The sequence below is a fragment of the Euprymna scolopes genome, chromosome 6, assembly GCF_053919585.1.
Source record: "Euprymna scolopes isolate OS-2025 chromosome 6, ASM5391958v1, whole genome shotgun sequence".
NCBI lineage: Eukaryota > Metazoa > Mollusca > Cephalopoda > Sepiida > Sepiolidae > Euprymna > Euprymna scolopes.
This window is the reverse complement of record NC_136487.1, coordinates 96,913,997-96,931,309: the sequence shown is the minus strand read 5'-3', so window position 1 is coordinate 96,931,309 and position 17,313 is coordinate 96,913,997. Positions and strand designations below refer to the sequence as shown.

The 17,313-nt window shown below is 31.8% G+C and overlaps 1 protein-coding gene across 1 annotated transcript in view; it reads right to left on the bottom strand.

The window, feature by feature from the left end:
• Window positions 1–17,313, bottom strand: part of LOC145277812 (uncharacterized) — a 184,668-nt gene that overhangs the window by 8,120 nt on the left and 159,235 nt on the right. The window contains exons 2-3 of the mRNA XM_080129695.1: window positions 2,290–2,503; window positions 818–1,002 (exon numbers count right to left, since the gene is read on the bottom strand). Coding sequence (XP_079985821.1) covers window positions 818–1,002; window positions 2,290–2,503 — 399 coding nt within the window. The remainder of the gene's footprint in view (window positions 1–817; window positions 1,003–2,289; window positions 2,504–17,313) is intronic.

The following is a 17,313-nucleotide window of genomic DNA, read 5'->3' as shown; positions in this document are numbered from 1 at the left end:
GTAAGATAGGCGAACATTTGCCTTTGTCGATAAGGAAAACGACAGACAATCTATGCAATTGGTGTAATCGCTCAAACTATACAAGGTAAATGAACCAATGAAGACAAGACTTCCTTATAAAAACGTAACAGAACAAAAACAAAACTCTAACAAAATAATAACGCCAACATAAATTACAATAATAAGTCAAATAAAAATGCAGAAGTAAATAATGATATTAAATGTAATTCTTAATACTACATAGTAATTGTTATTGGCAACAATAATAATTAAAAAAAAGTTTAGAAATATTTCCATATGAGATGGAAGAAAATGCATCCACGTGATGTAATTGCCAGATTAGTAATGAAAGAATGAGACAATATATGGTTGTTTAAAACTTTATTCAACTTGAAATAAAAAGTCATTTATAAAGGTTATAGGTTAATATGAATTATAGGGACTAACACCTGCTAGGTAACAACAAATTGTAATGGAATTAATTGGGCTACGAAAACGTTAACTTACCATTTTATTGAGAATTGTAGGAGAAACTTACACGGCAAAAGTTACATAAGAATTAATAGAAGTTGTGTAACTACATTAGTATCATGCATGCCTGATAATATCTGACTTTTCAAAACTTCGGAAGTTTTCATGTGTCATTCTATATCCTAAATAAAAATCAATTTACATCAGTTTATATTATATGTAAATCGTAAATCGAACCGGAAAATATCTAATATTTCTGCTAGTTTAACTTTGCAGAGAAGTAAATAGTCACACAAGTGACAATAGCAATAAAAAAAGGCCGGTCACTAAGTATAAAAATACTTACTTTGCACAGTCTTTTTGCGATTACGGTACATCATGTACCGTGGCCACACCCAACACAAGACCAACATGACAAGGGTCAGCAGGACGCTGATACTGATGGCCAGACCTGCAATAGTGGTAATGTGACAGTCCAGGTAGCACTGGGGCACAACAGATGATGTATTGGTCGCTGCTTTATTGGGGATGCTGTTCAATAAATAAAATGAAAATGAAACATTAAAATTAAAAAAAAGAAATGCAAACTCAAAACACAATTATATATATATATATAAGCATTATATATCTATAAGCATTATATATCTATAAGCATTATGTATCTATAAGCTTAAGTTTTCAAAATGACATCCCATTAATTAGTAATTAGTACATCCTAAAAGTAATGATTGCTTAACAGTATACCGATTTAAATAATTTTCGAGCTAACGGGGTTTATTAATAACTACTTGTTTTGTATTCAATACTAGCTACACCTACTCGGCGTCATTCGAGATTCAGTAATGTCATATTAGTTTTTTTTTGTTGCATATTTTAAAACGTCACACACAGAAAGAATCAACATTTTGGTGTTTTTGTTTATAAATATAAAAGTAGATTAAAAAAACATAATAATGTACAAGACACATATACTAGAAACAGACATGCACAGAAACACACAAAATGATTACATAATTGTAAAACCAAGAAAAGTTTATCCTGTAAGGGAGCTAACCCACTTTGTAACACTCAAGTGAAAATTAAGAATTATGTTCCTTATATATTAAAGTTATTCTTAGGAAAATATCGCGATGCAGCTTTTTAATTCATTATCTAAATTTGTCTTCACAGTAACAATTTTTCTTGCTAAAATAGATATTATTTATAAAAGAACTTAAGAGAAAAGCTCATTCTTTCTGAAAAGAAGATGGAAATCAATTAGTTATAATGAAATGTCGATGTGTTGGATACATTGCTAGCAAGCCTACGTTTGAAACCCCGCTGAGATGACTATATATTAGATGAAAAAGTTTGGTATAAAACATGTGTTCAAAATAAAGAAACTTTCTAAATGTGTGAATATTATTACAATACCAGTGCTGTAAAAAAATTGTTCTTTGAATTTCAATCATTGCAAAAAAGAATTTGAAAATTATATAACTGTCATACAGTTCCTGTGCGTTTATTTACTTCTTCAAAAACCTACAATCTAAAATTGTATTGCGCAATAAAATCATTATTACAATCTGTTGTATGTTTACGGCAATTACAACTATTCTTAATATCATTTCATTATATTAATATTTTCTTTGAAACCACACCGACATAAACCTGGTTAATCTAGGATATAATCAGTAAATACAAATCATTGCATTTCAATTCGTTTAATTACTTTTCAAACAAAAGAATATTTTTATGTTAGCTCTATAAATGCAAACAGAGTATACTAATATACATGACTTAAACAAATGTTTCAAAGCACAAGGCAGGTTTACTTACGATACACTACTGGGGCCATTTTCATTTTTTAGAAAACTGCTTGTCGAGAGGCCTGTCAGCGATTCTTGTCCTGGTGGTTTGCAACAGTAGCGATCATGTTTGGTGCCACAGCAGTAGACTTGGTTCGGGTCGGATGACCACCTCGGACAGTAGAATCCATTATTCCACTGACCATGAGCGTCAATGAATCCTTTGCAATAATCTTCTTTGACACCTTGATAATGACATAAAAATACTTACATAACTAGAAAATAAAGAAAACATGGGATCAATTACTATAGTTATTTACTGAATTCCAGTTTGAATGTGATCCAATATTTCTATGCTCTAGTGCAGATGATTCTATATGTTCTATGGCAAATGAAGTTAACTATTTAATACCGAAGCACAACACCTATTATAAGACAATCTATACTATCGATCACTATACATTGCTGACCCAAAATTTAAGAATACTTAAAAATCTTTAAAAAGAAAACTTTTTTTAAGGATAGATTTTAAACTCTTCCGACTTAAGGTTACTAATACTACAATCTAAAATGTTATGAAAACAAAAATGGTCATTCCAAAAATGTTATTTAAAAATTTGCATTTTTATTAAATTAGGCTTTTTACACATGATCAAAACTATAAGACCAAGGGTATAAATTGTTAGATTTATAATAATTCTAATGTTTTTAGTTCAGTTAGAGATTAGTAATCACTGTGTAAAGGTGTTACCATGCCTAAAGCAAGAAAACTAACCGAAGTTGAGCGCTCTCGAATTCTAGGATTCCATAAGCAAGGTTTGTCACAGCGAGCAATAGCAGCTAATGTAAATCGCAGTAAAACTGTTATTTGCAACTTTCTAAAGAACACTGAGAATTATGGAAAAGCAAAATCCTTTGGTAGCCCCCCCCCAAAAAAAAAAACAAAAAAACAAAACAAAATTCTCTTGCATTGAGTAGGAGAATCAGACAGGTTGTTCTGAATGATAGAGAACTTTCTTCTAGTCAAGTTAAGGCCGTTACAATTACTGATTGAAGTCCAATAACCATCAGACGACATTTACAGCAAAGGCATGGTAAATAAAAAGCGTAAACAAATTCCTCGATTACTTCAACGTCACAAAGTGGACCGCTTAAGATTTGGTCGTGAATACCAAACCTGGGACGTTGAGAAGTGGAAGAAAGTCTTGTTTTCTGATGAGAAAAAAATCAATTTAGATCGTCCTGATGGCTTCCAGCGATATTGGTACGATAAAAACATGCCCTTGAAATTTTTTCCACACGTCATAGTGATGGAGGGTCCGTAATGATATGGGGTGCGTTTTCATACAGATGGATGATGGAGCTTCAGGTTGTGCAGGGTCTTCAGACAGCAGCTGCTTATGTTAGCCTGCTACAAAAAGCATCTTTGATGATGGAGAATCATTGTTTGTGTGGGGATAGATGGTTATTCCAACAGAATAATGCTGCAATGCACACTGCGAGACAGACCTTGAGCTTTCTACAAGAAAATGGAGTTCATCTCTTGGGACATCTTGCATGTTCACCGGTCTTGGACCCAATTGAAAATGTTTGGGAATGGATAACAAGAGAGGTTTATCGAAATGGGAAACAATATTCAACAAAAAATGAACTTCGTGAAATCTTCAGAAACTGGAGCAGGATCCCCCGCACCTTAATGAAAACCCTTATTTCTAGCGTGGCTCAAAGAATCTTTGAAGTCATCAAAAGCAGTGGAGGTAGAACTCATTATTAAGTTTGATTGTTAAATGTTTTCATACACTTTTTGTACAATTTAATACAATTTTTGTCTCTGGTCTTATAATTTTGATCATGTATAAAAAGCCTAATTTAATAAAAATGTAAATTTAAAAAATACATTTTGGGAATGAAGCTTTTTGTTTCCATAACCTTTTAGATTGTAATATTGGTAACCTTTAGTCGGAAGAGTTGAAAATCTATCCTTAAAAAAAAGTTTTTTTTTTTTAAGATTTTTAAGTTGTCTTAAATTTTAGATCAGCAGTGCATATTGCAAATTGCGAGAAATATCATTGATAAAAAATGATTATATTTCCAATCATTGTAATAATCAACACATTAGATGGACAAACGTCCACAAACACGATGTTCTTGGAAAATATATAAGAAAGCGTCGGTACAAGTATATATTTTTAAACTTATACTTAATAGACATTACGTACTATTTTTCACTTTCGTTTATAACGCATAACTGTTTTAGTTATTTTTGTCAACTTACTGTGTTGCGTCTGTTTTTATATTGTGAAACAAACGTTACTTTATAGGGGAATCTTCATTAGAAAGAATGTACTTTAAATTTTTTTAGAAGGAATGTGGTTTAATCAATTAAATTACGACTGCTAAAAATATTAAAAATATATAAATTGCTTTTGAATAGTTAGCAAAGTTTACATCTTCCTGTAACGATGATGGAGGCAAAAGGAAGGATGCATATTAACCGTAGTAACGGTTAGTTGGCACGAGCAAATGCCATTTTTTGTCAATCAATATAAAAAATGAATCACGCACAATCGCCGCTTCGTCCGAGAAAAATAGCTTATAAGAGAGATCGATGATAGGAATGTCAGTTCTAAGGAAAAAACTAATATCTTACATTCATTTATATCATAAATTTTATTTCTATTTATTTTTCAGTTCATAATTTATTTATTTATTATAACACCAAATGTGTTGTTAATTAAATGTTGTTTTATTCTTTTCACTAAACGCCAAAATTTTGACAATATTACAACTTAGAAAATTTACTTTATTTACTAATACTATTATAAAACGCTTTAAAATTTTCTATTCCAGTTACAACCATTCACAAATTTGATATTTCAATTACAACCATTCACAAATTTTACATTTCAATTACAACCATTCACAAATTTTACATTTAAATTACAACCATTCACAAATTTTACATTTAAATTACCACCATTCAAAAATTTTGCATTTCAATTACAACCATTCACAAATTTTACATTTCAATTACAACCATTCACAAATTTTACATTTCAATTAACACCATTCACAAATTTTACATTTCAATTACAACCATTAACAAATTTTACATTTCAATTACAACCATTCACAAATTTTACATTTCAATTACAACCATTCACAAATTTTACATTTCAATTACAACCATTCACAAATTTTACATTTCAATTACAACCATTCACAAATTTTACATTTCAATTACAACCATTCACAAATTTTACATTTAAATTACAACCATTCACAAATTTTGCATTTCAATTACAACCATTCACAAATTTTACATTTCAATTACAACCATTCACAAATTTTGCATTTCAATTACAACCATTCACAAATTTTACATTTCAATTACAACCATTCACAAATTTTACATTTCAATTACAACCATTCACAAATTTTACATTTCAATTACAACCATTCACAAATTTTACATTTCAATTACAACCATTCACAAATTTTACATTTAAATTACAACCATTCACAAATTTTGCATTTCAATTACAACCATTCACAAATTTTACATTTCAATTACAACCATTCACAAATTTTGCATTTCAATTACAACCATTCACAAATTTTACATTTCAATTACAACCATTCACAAATTTTACATTTCAATTACAACCATTCACAAATTTTACATTTCAATTACAACCATTCACAAATTTTACATTTCAATTACAACCATCCACAAATTTTACATTTCAATTACAACCATTCACAAATTTTACATTTCAATTACAACCATTCACAAATTTTACATTTCAATTACAACCATTCACAAATTTTACATTTCAATTACCACCATTCACAAATTTTGCATTTCAATTACAACCATTCACAAATTTTACATTTCAATTACAACGATAAAAAATTTTTACATTTCAATTACAACTATTCACAAATTTTACATTTCAATTACAACCATTCACAAATTTTACATTTCAATTACAACCATCCACAAATTTTACATTTCAATTACAACCATTCATAAATTTTACATTTCAATTACAACCATAAAAAATGTTTACATTTCAATTACAACCATTCACAAATTTTACATTTCAATTACAACCATTCACAAATTTTACATTTCAATTACACCATCAACAAATTTTACATTTGAGCCGACATCTAAAATCCATGGATTAAGGAAATTACTTTACATGCATTCGTTGTTCAAGCAATAAGGTTTTGTTTTGAAACATATTTTCTGAAAGAAATTTAACTATGAAATCTGCAATTTTAATTTGCTCTATCTAGTATATTGAGCAATTTTATTTGGTTAGGAATGTCTTATATAAAAATATTACGTCCCAAAAATATTTTGTAAGATTTGAAACCACAAAATTGATTAATCTATTATCTAATTCATCTCATTATTCGGATGACTAGATGATTTGAAAATCACCCCTTGTCAGGTACCTGGTATCATAAAAAACCTACACAACTCAAAAGCATGTGGACCTGATCTCATCCCGGCTGTTCTATTAAAAAAATGCTCCGCTGAGGTTACTCCAGTTCTCTCCAAACTTTTCAATAAATGCCAAAACAAATCTTGCTTTCCACACTGCTGGAAAACCGCTTCTGTGGTAGAAATTTTCAAGAATTCTGGCGAAAGAACTGACCCATTAAATTATCGCCCCTATTTTCGCCAAAATATTTTAGTCCATCATCTTACAACTGCTAAACTCCTGACAGACAAAGAATATAAATTTAGGCAAGCAAGTTCCACAGCAGACATCCTAACTAATCTCTGAACGTATATACCGTTCACATGACAAAACAGGTGAGGGTAGAGCGGTAGCCCTCGATATATCTAAAGCTTTTGACAGGGTGTGGCACGATGGTCTTCTAAAGAAAATTAGATCATATGGTATCGAAGGAAGAATACATAATGAAACAAAATCCTTCTTAAGTAAGAGAAAAATCCAGGTTGTTATCGACGGTCGTACATCTAAACAATATGGTATAAATGCAGGAGTGCCTCAGGGGTATATCCTTGAGCCTTTATTATTCCTGATATTCATAAATGACCTCCCTGATAAAATTTTTTCGGAGATGGGTATATTTGCTGATGACACCACTCTCTATAACAGACACGAGGGGAAAAACAAATGAACACATATCTAAGGAAATGGCAGAAACACTAGAGGATGACCTCAAATCTGTAGTGGAATGGGGACAAAAATGGATGGTCACATTCAATGCTGCCAAGACTAAGCTTGTCTTCTTCAATAATAAGAAACCTTCTCTACCACCAATAGCAATGGCCAAGAACACATTACGTGAAAGTAGTTCCTTTAAACACCTCAACCTAACGTTTACAGGGAACATAAACTGGAATAGATACATTGAGAACATTGACAAGGCTGCTGCGAGGAAGGTGGGACCTCTCTACCGTGCTAGAAAACTACTTACGCCTGACAGTATCCTATATCTCTATAAGGCCACCATTCGCCCAGTATGGAGTATTGTTGTCACATTTGGACTGGTGCATCTACTACTTGTCTCTCACTCCTGGACAGGGTTCAACAGAGTCGCCAACCTGATAGGTCCTGAACTGTCATCTAGACTTCAGCCTCTGTCCCATCGACGAAATGTTGCATCCCTCTGCCTGTTCTACAAGTACTTTAATGGTGAATGCTCTGACGAACTACAAGCACTTGTACCCCCTCGACATGAATACCCCCGACAAACCCGACAAGCAGCTAAATCCAACCCCCTTCACAGTAGGGATCCCTAGGTGTAAGAGGCCTTCTACTCCAATAGTTTCTTCCCCAGAACTGCTAGACTTTGGAACTCCCTTCCACGATTCTGCTTTCCCAACTGTACTGACATGCAGAAGTTCAAGTGTAATGTGAACAGACATCTTGCTACTCATCTCTCTTCATAATGCCCCCACAAATTATTTCCCCGCTGGTTGCCCCCTACTTCAAAGTCAGGTGAAAATTGAATAATATATATATATATATATATATATATATATATATATATATATATATATATATATATATATATATATATATATATAAACGGAAAGATGAGGAATAAAGCTTACATGAAACTTTATTGTAACATCAGATCAATAATGAACGAACATTAGGGAGAAAGAACAAATTTAGGTCATGGCATTTCGGGGCTAAATGCTTCTCATCAAAAGAGAGGAAACACCGGCATTTTATAGCCTTAAGAGGTTATTTTTCCTTTATTTTATTTTCTTATTGATCTGATGTTATAATATAATTATATGTAACCTTTATTCATCTTTCAGTTAATATATTTAATTGCAGTGTTAAGCTTTACCTATCTTGATGAGTTTGTTTTTGCAAGCTTCACTTTTACACACACAGACATACAAGCAGACAGGCAGGCAGACAGACACACACTCATACACAGAAACACACACACACACACACGCATATATATATATATATATATATATATATATATATATATATTCAATCATATTTCTTGGAATATATTGAATTATGTAATTCAAAATTCTAACTAAATAACATAGAAGTCCTAAATAAAAATGTCCATAAATTCTATGAGACTTTTCTTATTTTTTGAGCTTTCGACTGACCTTTATTCATCTTTCCGGTATGTTCGAAAAGGCAGCTCAACGAATCTAATCAGCGCAGAGTGTTTATCATAATCATCGAAATAATTGTTGTAATTTTCTTTTATAAACACAGGATTATTCAGTCTCGAAATATAGAATCTTCGAAAACTTCGTCGTTCAAATTAAGCAGCTTTGTTATTGTAGTATGAGTCGTAGCAATAAGTACTGAACAGTCTGCCATTTTGCTAAATCCGGAGCCAGTATGATAGTCGTACATTACAAATATGGCTGCTCTGATAAGGATCACAGATAAATATAGTAGAACTATTGGATGTGGGTCAGGGCAATGCTGAAAGTCTGGCATCACAAGAAGTAGATGAAAGATTGGGTTGGCTTCTGTCTGCTCCTTGTCGATTTTATCAACGAATCTACGGAGGTTTTATCAGAAAAGAACCGGAAAATAGCCTCAAGAGAATCAGAGCATTCATCTCTAGAAATTATAGGGAAGTTTGGTGAAAATGAAAACCAAGTTGAAAACTGTTATCTACAAAAGATGACAAACTGCCGAGGGAAAGATTTTGGCAAAGTTGAATAAAACGTAGAAACTATGAAATTGTGTTAATACTATATGCGAATCTAATAATAATATATACAGACATGATTGTGTGATCAATAATCTCAAAATAAAGACCAAATTTTTTAAAGTTTAGCAGATTTACCTAGTGTTGTCTAGTTATCAAATATTTTTAACATGACTTGGGATAGTATAAATCTCCCCATTCCACCCAATAATGAGTTCAATAGTACAGTAGCGTAGTTGTAAGTAAATCCCTTTAGAATTTCTAAATTTTAAAAATTGAAATCGTTATGGACAATGTATGAAACCACTTGCTGTAAGGAGTTAAAAGCATACCACTACAAGGTAAAAAAAAAATAGAATAAGTGTCAGATGGATAGATTCCAACCAAGAAAACAGCAATTCCCTTTGCAAGAAACATCGCTCATGGAGATGCGAAAATTAAAGGACAAAATAATAGAAACGAAAGTTACAAGGTTGTCGAAAGTAAACCCAAGGTCCACTTTTGATTCTCCCCAATGATAATCAAAGTTTTAAAATATGTCATATATAATGTTTAAAGCTTAATAAGGAATGCTTCAACACTTTTGACGAGACGAGCGTGTTACATGAGTAAATACTACTACTACTACTACTACTACTACTACTAATAATAATAATCGTAATAATAATAATGATAATAATGATAATACTAATAATAAACACGATGGCAACAAAAGTTATTACCGGAGAAAATAGTCGTGAATGTTTTCTAGTGATGGAAATGGACAAGGAGAGAACGCACCATTCATACCTTCCCTTAAATAACACGAAGAGTACTGGAATGACCAGTACGCTTATTATCAATCAAAGTGTGGAAAGAAAAACAACGTTCGTCGTCAGCGAGAATTTAATGTCATACGGCTGTTGTGATAACTAAAAGTGATTTGCAACAATGATCGAAAGAAACAAGGAGAAACAGTAAATTTTGTTGTCATTCAAACTTGAGGGGACAACATCGATTTTAATAATCAATCCTGATCAATATTGTATCTTTTATTAGTCATGCATAAAGGATAGAAAGGAACATTCCTCCTTATATTCGAAAGTTTTGATACTGCAATCGAAATCATCAGATACCAATTTAATAAAAATAAATTTTCACTGGTGCAACAAGATTATTTCCCTTTATTCTTTGTTTCGTTGTGTTTGTCTGGCAGAGAAGAAAAAGGAAGAAATTATCCTGAATTTAAACAACATTCGAATGTGAGATACGCAATATATCTGGTGACAAGCCGTACTTAAAGGCAGAGATTGTGAGTTCGAAAACAAGCGGACAAAGGTGTTTTTACTCTAATTTTCTCTCAAAATGAACGAAAACATTTCAGTTTATTCTACAGAAACGCTGATATAAAAATTCATATCTGGCCTTGTGTCTAACATTATTGTAGAGAGAATAAATAAGATAAAATTACGGCAGTAAAAATAATGATTATTTAAGAACGTAAAACAAGAAAGTAAAAAAAAGTTGAAAGAAAAAAAAAATCTTCTTGGAATTTGGACACATCGTATCCTGACTTGATTTGACTGACACTGGCACTTCGTTTTGCTTTGCCTCAAATTCTAATGCTCTGTGGTAGAAGAAGGTGCTGCTTACGCTTTCTTGATGAATGGCGAAACCGCGAAGTAAAAAAGGGTGGGAAAGTAAGAAAGACGTTTTTATTAAAATGGAATAAAAGAAAGTAAAGAAAAGAAACAAAAAAAAGGCTCCAAAATAAATTATATATCAACAATGAGTAATCTATCATAGGAATGGTTACGTTTAGCCTGTTATTTATTGATAGAATTTGAGATGCAGAACGCACACATGTGAAGAATACTCGTTTTCGGACGGTTCAAATTAATTTCCCAGACAGAACAATTTAGCACCACTTTTATGTGCCCATATCGTGATTTAAATCGATAGATAATAATGCTACTCTGGAATCTTTATTTAAATTTATATATCAAACCCCATTAAATGATTTTGGTCATTGAAAGGTCTAAAATTAAATACTTAAACTATCTAATAAATAAGGCCGTGACAACAGAATATTCTTTTCATTATTTTGACTCTCAAGTATATACCCGACACAGTAAGACACAGTCAATCAACCGTGAAACATATAAGTCTATATAAAAACATAGAAGATATTAATGGGTATATACTCAAGAGTCAAAGCAATGAAAAATATGCTGTTGTCACAGCCCTACTAATAAAGGCAAAGAAATTCAGGGAATATTAATTAATATCTTTTTTCAAATAGAAAGTTGCGCCCATATTATGCGCCATAAACATGCTTTAAATACTCTAAAGAAACTGAGCTTTAGGGAATATGTGTTAATAAATATCAAATACTTATTGTTAAAATTTCAGAAAAATCGGAGATATCTGATTTTCACGAAGAGATTCCACCTCCTCTTTGCTCCTTTAGCATAAAACTAAATCAAGTTAAATATAACCCATATTGCGTACGCTTAGCGACTGTTTTGCCAAAGTTCATGAAGATAGATTGATTAATTTAACAGTGAATCAATATATCAATATATAAGCATGTTGTACCCTTAGCGTTTTAGGCGAGGAGTGTTGTATAGCAGAACCGATAGGATTTGTAGTAGCAGCAGCAGCCGCATGATACATATGCAAATGACTGAGTCAGTGCGCAACGTGACGTCACGGCGAAGAAAGAGAAGGGAAAGAAAAAGAGAAAAAATACACCACGTGTCGAGGACAAGAAAAAAGCGTGTGCCATCGTAAGATGAACGGGTGGCTCGTGATAGCGAAAAACTTTTAAGCCTGTGTCAAGTGGGCAGGGTTTTTTTTAACTACAAGACAGAGAAAATGAACTGTTTAAAAAATGCAATGCGTTCTTGGAAATGCCATAAATAAATGCATTTTGTTAAAACTGAAAAAAAAAAATGACGAGTCGAATGTCTATATTTTGTTTATTTCCTTGTAACTGTCAACGTGTTGAGTTCGAGTATTAAAATGTAATGGCATAATTGAAAAAGATTAACGACTACATTACATTACAGGCTACTGCATCATTTTCACCTTGGGAAATATATGAATTCATATATTTTCATTTTGGGAACGAATTAAATAGTGTAGACTAGACTTTCAAGCTTTCGTTGTGCAACTTATCTAAGGCAAGGATTACTCATGAATAACAACGGCCATGCTCTGATTAAGATGGTTTTGAACTCCTCAATGCCAATGAAATCAAGCAATTACAGCGAGGAGAAAGTATCGATAATTATTGCGAAAGATCTTCTTCACTCTCCGCATAAATACTCTTACAGGGGCTGCCCATTGTCTCTCGAAACTAAATGAGTTATTTTTTTTCTCTCTTTTATATATATATATATATATATATATATATATGTGTGTGTGTGTGTGTGTGTGTCTGTGTGTGTGTGTGTGTGTGTGTGTGAATGTATGTATGTATATATACATAGACTTATACACGCACACACATACGAGCATTTCTCATTTTTTTTTATCTTTCCACTCTTATTATTTTTCGTTTCATCCCATCACTCCGTGTTTGCATGTCAACATTTTGTTTATCTATTCATTTCTCGTATATATATATATATATATATATATATATATATATATATATATACTAGCTGTACCTTACCACGCGTTGCAGTGGCTCAATTTGGTGTAATGGGAAAATTTAATAAAAAGAGAAAATGCATGTTTCTTATATTAGTACAGCAATCCACTGCAAAAAGAGAAAAAGAAGGCGAAAATGAAAAAAAATTGTACTCTTGCAGAATTTTATCTGGATCCTCGGGAGTTTCTGCCAATCATTCATGGTTTGGACTTGACCAACAATCAGTGGATGAAGCCGAACGTAGCAAAAATGTTGAAACGCTAAATGTTTTTTTTTGTTGTTGTTTTACAAAAATGTGAGTTAGTAATTAATATTTGGTTGATGGTGGGGGGAGGGGGGTTACTATACACAGATTCGAAAAAGTTGTCCAAAAACAAATAAATGAAAGCAAAGGTAAGTTACGTTTCTATCTAATTGGATAATTGTTTAGTGTTTTTATGTAATGTAAAATGTTTAATCGGCTCAAAAAACAGAAAGGGTCGCGGACTCTGTTGAATACGTTAAGTTTGGGAAAGTAAGTTGAAAACTAAAAACTATACAAAACAGTATCTGAAACTCGCCGAATATATGTTACCATGACATAGGCTGGCATAATCGGTGGGTTTGTAACAGTATTTTGTATAGTTTTTTAGTTTTAACTCACTTTCTCTAACTTAAAGTAATCAACAGTGTCCACCACCATTTGTAGCTTTCAAATACCCCGATAAACACTGTTTTTCGAGCCGACTAAACGTTACATTAAATGAAAAGGGTTTGTATTACTAAACACAGATACAAAGAAGTTGTCACAAAATAAATATATATAAATAAATGTTATCAAAGGCAAGAAAAGTAAATGTTCTACCTAACTGGATAAGATTTTAGAGTTTTTATGTAATGTATAATCGGTTCAAAAACATTCAATGTTTATCGGTATATCTGAAAAATACAAATGGCGGCAGACTGTATCGAACACATTAAGTTTGGGGAAATTTTAGGAAAATGAGTTTAAACTAAAAACTATACAAAATACTGTTAGGAACTCACTCAATATATGTTACCATGACGTAGGCTGGCATATAATCGGTGGTTTTAAACTTTTGCTCGATACAGGTGACGACTTTTAAAAGTCCCTTTTAGTGATTACCTGGTTTGAGGATATTTGTACAACTAAACGGCAAATCTGCCCCAAAAAATCCGGTATTATTTTACTTTAAGGACCGTTTCACGTTCATATATAACGAAATATTTTATTGTAGATTTCGGTGTGCTAAGAACGAATCTGCAAACCGTTTCCGTAGCAAAAAGAAAGTTTTCATGATATTCATGAAATTACTTTTTCGAAAAGGGTGTGATCACTTTTCAATGTAAATTTAACTTAGAATGAGTACCCACTTTCTGGCCACCTGAGAGAGGGGCATTTTTCTGTGTTTCTTGGCTAAAAAGTTTTTTGTTTGATTTCTTTTGCATGGTAATAACCCCTGAACTCTGGGACTATTTTCCATTTCACATCCGTGGCCTTCGTTTACGCTATGCGTGAGCATAAACGAAAGCTGTTTAGCCAATACACATGGGAAAAATCCCCCCTCTCTCAGGTGGCTAGAAAGTGGGTGCTCATTTTAAGTTAAATTTACATGGAAAAGTGATCGCCACTTTTTCGAAAAAGTAATTTCTTCATATCGTAAAAACTATTTTTTTGCGACGGAAACGGTTTGCAGATTCGTTTTTAGCACACCAAAATCTACAAAAATTTTTTTGTTATTTACGAACGTGAGACGTACGGCCCTTAATGGAAAATTATATAAAAAATCCGGGGGAAAATAGTTTTCAATAAAAACAGCAAATAAATTCGATTGAAAAAAATGGATGCTATTTTTTTTTTCTTTTTTCTGTGTGTTTCTTGGCTAAATAGATTTTTGTTTGATTTCTTTTGCATGGTATTAACCCCTGAACTCTGGGACTATTTTCCATTTCACAGACGTAGCCTTTGTTTATGCTATGCGTGAGCATAAACGAAAACTGTTAAATATGCATTCGCGTACCAAACTGCCTTGTCAAAAAACCTTTAAGCCAATAAACACGAAAATAAATGCCCCTTCCTCAGGTGGCCAGAACGTGGGTGCTCATTTTAAGTTAAATTTACATAGAAAACTGATCACCCACTTTTCGAAAAAAAGAATTCTTCAGATCATGAAAACTATTTTGGTACTCCTTTGGCGTTGAGTTCCATGGTGACCCGCAGAATTATTTAATGGTCGTTCCCTTAGTACCCCCCTAGTCAAGGCTAAGGCATGCGCACGTAACATTTTTTATTTATTTACTTACGTGGTGGAGTTTCTATACTGATAGGTTTTTTGAAATTTTTTTACTGGATTATTATTGATTGAACACTAACCAGATTATGAAAAAAATTGAAAAAAAAAATCATTTCAGCATTTGAAAGGGGTACTCACTTTTTAGTTACCACGTTCTGGTAAATCGGTCACTCATTTTTTTTTCTAAATATGGAAGTGTCTTTGGGAGATATAAAATGGTCGCATGTTGATGAAACAATGTATCGGGAGGCGTACGGGATGAAAAATTATTGGTAAATTTTTAGATTAGGTCCACCTCCTCAATTTTCTTTTAAATGATAACTTGAAATGATTTTCGACTATGCTGAATACGAAAATCGCATTGAATTTTGCAGAAATAAGTAGTTATCAAGATATAAAAAGTTGTATTATGCATTGTAATCTTTGGCGGCCATCTTTTTTACGTGCGTGTATTTGTTTATGGCGCGTGTGCACGTAAAAAGATGGCCGCCGAAAAATACAATGCATAATACAACTATTTATTTCCGCAAAATTTCAATGCGGTTTGCGTGTTCAGCATACTCGGAAACCTATAAATGTCGTCATTGAAAGGAAAATTGTGGAGGTGGACCTAATCTAAAAAAGTACCAAATTATTAAACATTTCTCCAGCATGTTAGTGACATTTATAATACTTAAAAAAAAATTTAAAAAACAAAACAAAAGTTTTGAAAAAAAACAAAAAAACTCACCTTTCATAAAAACAATTAAAAAAAAACACCCACAAACTGACTTTTAACTAAATAAGTTAAAAAATTTTTTTTTAAAAACTCGAAACTTTATTTTCATAAAAACAATAAAACAAGTCATGTTCAATCTATTTTTTTTTTCTTTGAGAAACAAATATATTTCTGACTTACAAATGCGGTAGAGGCTCATATTATTTTTTCTTTCTATGGTTTTGATATACCGCGTTTTTATTGCTTACAAAATGGGTGACTGATTTATCAGAACGTTGTAACTCAAAAGTAAGCACCACTTTCAAATGTCGAAATAATGATTATAGAAATTAAGCATGGGAGTGATGGTTGTACAACGTCGCCTTTCGCACTTTTACAAACATTATTTACTTTAACTCTTTTCATAAATAATTTTAAAAAAAATAACTAAACCATTTATTGATAATTTGTCACGTGTACATACATTTATTTATTTACGTAGGCTTAACTCTTTTCATGAATAAGAAAAGTTTTACTCTTTAAGAATAATAAAAGGAAAAAGTTACTGAACATTTATAAAAGGACTTACTTTTTTTCATGAAGGCCAGAGGAATAGTTGGCCGAAAAGTCGTGAAACAACTAATAAAGATGAGAATAATAGTCCGCAATAAATAAAAATGGTGCTAATGCAGAGAGCGATCCGCGCTATTTTTTAAATCATATTTCCACGTTTAAGTAACGTTTTACGATATGTTTTTTTATTCAATTGTAAGGTTAAAGTACAGAATAGGTACAAAACATCCTCCCCTCCCCATGTTAAGAATGACTTTTTAAATAATAACATTATTTCAGCACGGATCACTCTCTGCATGAGTATCATAAAAATTAATACAAATAATACTTATCTCAATAAGTGAAAGGCTAATTTCTACCGGAAATAAAATGGCGATAATCTCGCAGTTACGAAAAATATTTTTTATTTAATTTAATATTTTTATAATTCGCAATGTTAAATTATTTTAATAACATAAAAACATTCCTTGACTTTAAAAACAGAATTTCTGAAAATTTCAATTAAATTGGTAACGTAGAAATATGGTTTTATTCGCTTTTAACGAACCAAAATTACATTTATATCACATCTTAGTCATTCAATAAATTTTACAATTTATGACGTGAAATGGTTACATTTCAAATCAAAAATATTTTTATTATTCTATGTAAGACAAAGAATAC